This window comes from Microtus oregoni, unplaced genomic scaffold (assembly GCF_018167655.1).
Source record: "Microtus oregoni isolate MIOR12 unplaced genomic scaffold, Mior012 000002F_ref0000024, whole genome shotgun sequence".
NCBI classification, from domain to species: domain Eukaryota; kingdom Metazoa; phylum Chordata; class Mammalia; order Rodentia; family Cricetidae; genus Microtus; species Microtus oregoni.
The window spans coordinates 10870747-10878678 of NW_024543061.1; the positions used below are offsets into that span (position 1 = coordinate 10870747).

The 7932-nt window shown below is 40.0% G+C and overlaps 2 gene segments (V, D, J or C); both read right to left on the bottom strand.

The window, feature by feature from the left end:
- Window positions 1-980: 980 nt before the first annotated feature.
- On the bottom strand, window positions 981-1660 carry LOC121433388. The segment is given in 2 exon segments: window positions 981-1393; window positions 1595-1660. Coding segments are annotated over 2 exon segments (462 nt in total).
- A 5074-nt stretch (window positions 1661-6734) lies between these two features.
- LOC121433399 lies at window positions 6735-7413 on the bottom strand. The segment is given in 2 exon segments: window positions 6735-7150; window positions 7365-7413. Coding segments are annotated over 2 exon segments (465 nt in total).
- Window positions 7414-7932: the final 519 nt, after the last annotated feature.

Here is a 7932-nt window from a genome sequence, read left to right on the forward strand (position 1 = left end):
TTAATATTTATTTTATTATCTTTACTCATTTAATCTATGACTGTCTGTAATCTTTTATATTACATTTACTTTCTAGTTACTCTTTCTCCTTTTTCTTTCAAATCTACATACATTTTTTAAACATACTGATACTTGTTTATAGATCTTCTATGTCTAAATCTGTCCTATTGTGTTTCTGAAATCCTGTCTGTTCTAGAGAGCTTTAAAATGCAGCCTGACTATTTCTACAGCTGCTTTGCCTTTTGGTTCTGCCCAGTGAGCATGACTGAGGCATGTTCATTGCCTCTGCAAGCCTTGTAACCTGCCCCAATTCCAAGTATGCAGTGGGTCTATGTCACACTATTATGCAGTTTGCAACATGTTGCTCATAAAGCCCATTTTAATGGTTGGTCTCCTGAAAGAGCCAGAGTTATTAAATGGCCGAAGAAGCTGCCATTTTGGAGAACTGTGTTTTTTTGCTTTTATTATTGTTTTTTCTTCCACCTTTGTACCAGAAAGAACTATCTTAATGGAGCTGCAACATGCTGCCAACAAGCAGAGCCCATTTGAAAAAAGAAATGTGACTAAACTATGTTTTCTAGTTTCTAGAAATCCTTTCCAAGCCCTATCAGGTTTTATGTACATTTAGCTAGGACATGCTGGAGTTCCAATTTGTAGTAAGGAAATAAGAAAGCACCACAGAATTCAGTAAAAGAGCAGTAACATTTTTCCTAGAGCTTCCAAACCTTGCCATCACCTCTACTTCTGTGCATAGAGTCTTATGATGGACAATAAAATTCCAGAAGTATTAAAAAATTTCTTCATATTCAAACAACAGAAGTGTGTTAAAGTGTTACAGAAGGAATATAAAGATAATACTGAGTTCTTTTTTACATTTTCATTTAAAGGATTTTTTCATAACTATAGACATAAGAGACATTGAACCCATTATTTTTTCTGGGATCCTCCAACTTTTGCACCACGGTTTGAACACACCAGCCTCAAGAAGCAGGGGGAAGTGTGCAGGTCCAGGGCTGTGTGGGGCAGACAGCTGCTGAGAATCTCAGAGATGTTTTTGTTGGAGGCTGAAGCACTGTGGGAGGAGTGCTGAGAGTTTGCTGACAGTAGTAATCTGCCAGGTCTTCAGCCTGAACACTGCTGATGGTGAGAGTGAAATCTGTCCCAGATCCACTGCCTGTGAAGCGATCAGGGACCCCAGTGTGCCGAGTGGATGCCAAGTAGATCAGTAGTTTAGGAGCCTGTCCTGGTTTCTGCTGGTACCAGGCCAGGTAGTTCTTCTGGTTTCCACTGTATAAAAGACTCTGACTGGACCTGCAGCTGATGGTGACTTTCTCTCCTGCTGACACAGCCAGGGAGGATGGAGACTGGGTCATCACAATATCTGCACAGGCACCTGCAATCAGCAATAGAAAATGATGATGCATAATATAAAAAAAACAATATAGTAGCAGTTGAAATTTGTCATTTTATATCTTTGTAATATGGTATTTTCAGAGAAGCATTGAGTAAGACGTATTGTCTCATAGCACACATTATGAATGTCTTATATAGAAGAAGTGACGTTAATAGATGATAATACTTTAGAATTTCTCACCAGAAACCCAGAACACCAGGGCCATGAGAACCTGGGTTTGAGACATCATGTTGCTCCCTCTGCCTGTCTGATGTTCTCACTGAGAAGGTTTGGTTGATAAATTTTAGGTGGTTGGTCTGCGTTGACGGGGCCCATGCAAAGCAGTTAACAAATTCATAAGGAAATGAATGTGCAGTGTGTGTGTGTACCGGGTGTCCATCAACAGGCAAATATAACATCATTGAAAGTGTGAGCAATCACTGAATGCTATCATCTTACAGTGCTCAAACAGAAATCAATTAGACACTCTAGTATCAGCTTTGTGTCAAAATCCACAACATTTTAAAATCAGTTGCAGAAACGTTAGGAAAGCTGTCTAAAATTAACATTACAATTGAAATGTTAAAATATGTTCAAAATATCGCAAAATAAACTTATAGTAAAAAATTCAATAAAAGAGAGAAATGGTGGAGAGAGGAAAATAAGAAAGATAGATAGACAATTGAGGTTTATTTTGTTCATTTCTTTCTATATATAACCACACTTATATAGCGAACAATGAAGAATGCCACCGACATAGTAGTCTAATTTCTTTACTAAAAAAAAAAACAAAAAACAAAAAACAGACCAAGTTTCACTCTGTGTAAATCCTGAAGGACATTAAGCTTGAGATGAAAGAATATTAAATCTCAAAGCAAGAGTACAACCTGCAGAAACAAACAAGTGTCATCTGCACATTTAAGGGAACTGAAACAAGATGATAAATTGTGGTAAATAAAGAGGAAGAAACAAACATAATTTTTTTTTCAAAAAGTCATTGATGTAGACCAACATACCAAGAGTGTTCTTCCTATAATGCATTTTATAAGATAATTTACAAATTAGAGTATTGAGCTTTTCTTTCGCACGACCCAGCACCCCTCCCCAACCCTGCCCTGCTGTATGCTAGGACCAGTGCTCAACTACAGTCTTAAGCTCCTAAACTAAGGCGACCACCCAGAGCGGTGAGTGCATGCCAGCCGGGCAGGCCTCAGGGTCCCCTGTAAGGGAGCCGGGCACCTTCAGCTCCGGCGCCAGGCTTCCTGCGCGCTCCTGGATACCACCCCCACCCTGCTCCATTCATCCTGTTGGCCCTGGATCATTGGGCTACCGGCGGCCCTGTTTAGTTGCTGAGGAATCCCATCAGGACGGGTGAGTGTGTGCTACCCAGGGCGGACTGTCCCCGGAAGAGAGCACAAACCCCCTCCCCCAGCTCCTTCTGCAGGGCTGTCTTTCTTTCGCACGACCCAGCACCCCCAGCACCCCTCCCCAACCCTGCCCTGCTGTATGCTAGGACCAGTGCTCAACTACAGTCTTAAGCTCCTAAACTAAGGCGACCCACCCAGAGGGGTGAGTGCCTGCCAGCCGGGCAGGCCTCAGGGTCCCCTGTAAGGGAGCCGGGCACCTTCAGCTCTGGCGCCAGGCTTCCTGCGCGCTCCTGGATACCACCCCTCCCCTGCTCCATTCATCCTGTTGGCCCTGGATCATTGGGCTACCGGCGGCCCTGTTTAGTTGCTGAGGAATCCCATCAGGACAGTTGCAGAGGAATCCCATCTGGACGGGAACGGTTCCTGCTTCTACACTGAAGAGATATACCCTGAGAGTCAATCACAGCAAAGACTGGACCAAGAGACCAGGCCTCTCCTGGCTCCATTTGAAGGAAGAGATGGGAAGGCGCCAATCCAAGAATTCCTCCAACAATCTGAATGGCAACATGACACCACCAGAAACCAGGGATCCCGAAATAAGAAGACTTGTACACCCTACTCCTGAAGAAATAGAAGAAATCGACTCAAAAGTGAACTATATGAAAATAATAGAGGACCTTAAACAGGAGGTGAAAAACTGCCATAAACAATTAGAGATTACAAACAAAAAGGTAGAGGAAATGAATAAATCGCTCAAAGACACGCAAGAAAACCAAGAGAAACAAGAAAAAGCAATCAAACAGGTTAGGGAAGCGGTTCAAGACATGAAGAATGAAATGGAAGCAATGAAGAAAGCACAAACCGAGGGAAGAATAGAGATGGAAAATCTGGGTAAACGAACAGGAATGACAGAAACAAGTACTAACAACAGATTACAAGAGATAGAAGAGAGAATATCAGACACTGAAGATACCATAGAAAAAATAAACACACTGATCAAAGAAAACAGCAAAACCAACAAATTCTCATCACAAAACATTCAGGAAATTTGGGACACAATAAAAAGACCAAACCTAAGAATAATTGGAGTAGAAGAAGGAGAAGAAGTGCAGCTCAACGGTACAGAAAATATACTTAATAAAATTATAGAAGAAAACTTTCCCAACCCGAAGAAAGAGGTACCTATGAAGGTTCAAGAAGCATACAGAACACCAAATAGGCTGGATCAAAAAAAAAAAAAACATCCCCTCGCCATATAATAATCAAAACACAAAATATACGGAATAAAGAAAGAATATTAAGCTGCAAAGGAAAAAGGCCAAGTTACTTATAAAGGTAAACCTATCAGACTTACACCTGACTTCTCTATGGAAACCATGAAAGCCAGAAGGTCCTGGATAGATGTACTGCAAAAACTAAGAGATCATGGATGCAAGCCCAGACTACTATATCCAGCCAAGCTTTCGTTCACTATAAATGGAGAAAACAAAATTTTCCAGGATAAAAACAAATTCAAACAATACGTAGCCACAAATCCAGCCTTACAGAAAATTATAGAAGGAAAATCACTAACCAAGGAGTCCAACAATGCCCACAATAACTCAGTCATCTAGAGACCTTTCACCAGCGCATCTCAAAGAAGGGAAACACACAAACCCTACTACTAAAAAAGTGACCGGAGTTAACTACCACTGGTCATTAATATCACTTAATGTCAATGGGCTCCATTGACATTCCTCCATTTTATTGAGTCTTATGGGGATTTTTTTTTGTTCTGTGTGAAAGGAAAAGCATAGGCTCAGGACCCATAAGATTAGTTCTCAGTACAAAGCATATGTTTGTTTTTCCCCGGATGAGCAGAAAGCAAGGAATAAATGAAAAGGCAGAATATAGAGGAAGAGTGAGAATGGGATTGTAACCCTGGAAAGGGCATTGGAGTATTTTTCATGGATTAAAAAGGACTGCATGTTAATAAAGAGAGCCAGATAAACCACATAGGAAAATGATAGTTTTATGAAGGCAGAAACCCAGTGATAGGATGAGATGTTTAATTTTAGTGGATATGTTAATTACGTGAGCCAATGAGGACTTTGATTGCTGGATTTAGATTCTTTAAGAGTTGGACCTTGATAGCCTCTGATTGAAGGATTGTCCATATAAGCAAATTGATCTTGTGTCTTGCTTCAGGAATGTAATCTAATAGTTTTAGCAGAGGTAGAGGCAAATGGGGAGAAAGGGCAAGGCCTACCAGAGCCACATGCTTGCACTTATAGGTGTCCCTTCACTGTGTGCTGTATTTGATACACTGAAATTTTACAAACATTTTAATTCTGATTTTCCCTTGTTCACATATTCTGCCATGTTGCTGATTATTTTATCCATCTTGTTTGTGTTTTCCTATATTTTACTAGCCTTTCTCAGTACATCCTTGGCTGAATAAATATTTTGTTTGTATCTGTTGTGGTAATTAACTACTTTATGAATATGTTTTTAAATCATCACTCAATATAATACCCATTTCTGATATTTGAGTTGAATCCTTGAGTGAATTAAGATCCTTTGGTGTATAATTTTGGTTTGATTTTTCATGATCTTATGTTTGTGTATTATAATTCTTATCTGTGGGTTTAAGTACCTCTTTTCATTTATTTGAGACTTTTCTAAATGTAGCAAACTATATTCAAGGTCTCACTGACCAGAATCAGTCTGCTTTAAGGTATTTGGAAATCTCCATTAATTTTATGCAATTTGTAACAAACTTGTTCCATGACATATCTTCAAAATAGGATAAGTTTCTTAATTATGATGTGGACATAGTTAGAATATTTTATACATGTGATAACAATATATACCCCTTAAAACTGAGCCTTATTAATTGATATGACATATAAATACTTGAAGGCAGGATTTATTGATACAATATTATATCAACATTAGAGTGTAGGAAGGTGCCTTTGTCTCCACAATTGGGAGTCAGATACAGAGTCTTAAAGAGGAGATGTGATCCCCAAAACAAAGACAAAAAAAAATTCCACAATTTCCTTCCTTTACAAACTTAGAATCCACATATTTAGAATCTTCAAAGGCTGTGTGTGTGTGTGTGTGTATGCATGAGGATATATGTGTATCTCTGTCTATAAGTGTACATACGTGTGTATGTGGGTGTGCGTGTGTGGGCATGTGTGTATGAACATGGGTGTTTGGGTATGGGAGTGCAAATAATATGACAGACAGAGTGAAAATTAGAAGATACTCTGTAAGAAAAGATTGCAGGAAAGGGAAGGAGAAATGGGGAAGGTTAAGTGCATATGTTCAAAATATATGACATACTGGAAAAATCTTGCATTTAAGAAAATTATGTAAAGTAAATTTAAATCAATAAAAGATTTTAAGGAGCAACAAGGTGACTCACATGACAAAGACACTTGACAGCAAGCCTGATATCAAACCTCAATTTGAATCCCAGAACCCAAATGACAAAGATAAGATCAAGTCCAGGCTGTCCTCTAACCTCCGTATCTATACCATGTCAGATGTACACCTAGAAATATACACACACATACAGACAGACACACAAATGTACACTCTCATGGTCACAGAGAAAGGTACTTAACTGACTAGAACACAATAAAAAGTTAAAGAAAAAAAAACAGAAGAACTGGACGTCAGTAAGGAAGTAAGAAGCCTTCTAAAATCTATAAATGCAGGGAACATTTTTCCCTAGAGCTTCCAAAATGAAATACAGCTTGTAGTCATCATCACTTCAGCCCATAGAGTCTACTGATTGACACTGGAGCCCCAGAAGTATAAAAAGCTAAGGACCTCATATATTCAAGAAACAGAGCTTGTGGTAACTTAGTTCTCCTTTGCAGTTTTGTATAAAACTTTCATACCAAAAACAAAAGAGACATTGAACGCATTACAGTTCGCTGAGCTCTGCGAACTCTTTCATCAGAGTTTCAGAAACACTGACTCTAAGACAGAAGGGGGAAGTGTAAAGACCAGGGTTGTGCAGGATGAAGGCACATAGTGAGACTCTCAGAAGAGGTTTTTGTTGGAGGCTGAAGTACTGTGGAAGGAGTGCTATACCACTGCTGGCAGTAATAATCTGCCAAGTCTTCAGCCTGGACAGTGTTGTTGGTGAGAGTGAAATCTGTCTCAGATCCACTGCCTGTGAAGCGATCAGGAACCCCAGTTTTCCGAGTGGATGCCCAGTAGATTAGTGTTTTAGGAGACTGCCCTGGTTTCTGCTGGTACCAGTTCAAGTAGTTCTTCTTGGTGTTACTGTTGTAAAGACTCTGACTGGCCCTGCAGCTGATAGTGATCTTCTCTCCTACTGACACAGCCAAGGAAGATGGAGACTGGGTCATTTTGATATCTGCACAGGCACCTGCAATCAGAAAAACAAATGATCATAAGTAATAAAAAAAACACACAGAATTTAATACAGACAAAATTTGTCATTTTATAGGGTCATAATGTCATATTGTCAGAGTGTATATCTTTTACAGTAGTGTAAGAAATAGTGTCCTAGTGCTAATTGTAAATTTCTTTTATACAAAGATGTCACTCCAAAAAGATTATAATACATTTAAATTTCTCACCAGACACCCAGAGCAGCAGGGACATGAGTATTTGGGTCTGTGACTCCATATTGTTCCCTCTGCCTTCCTGATGTAGCTCAGTTCTTTCCAAAAAGGCCTGCTTTATACATTCTGAGCAGCTGGGCAGGGCTGGAGTTTCTCATGCAAAGCAGTAATCAAATACATAAAGAAATGACTGGACAGTGTATGTGAGTGACTGGTGTCAATCAGCGGGCAAAAATACAGTCATGGGTAGTGTGAGCAATCCCTGAAAGAGATCAACATACTGCTCTCACAGACAGAAATCAATGAGGTGTTCTTTTTTTTTTTTATTGAGAAAAGACAAAAAAAAAAAAAAACAAACAAATTTCCTCCTCCTCCCAGCCTCCCATTTCCATCCCCCTCCTCCCACCCTTCCCCCCCTCCCCCCACTCCTCTCCCCCTCCTTCTCCAGCCCAAAGAGCAGTCAGATCTCCCTGCCCAGTGGTAAGTCCTAGGTCCTCCCCCCTCCGTGCATTTCTAGGAAGGTGAACATCCAAACTGGCTAGGCTCCCACAAAGCCAGCACATTACGTAGGTTCAAAACCCCG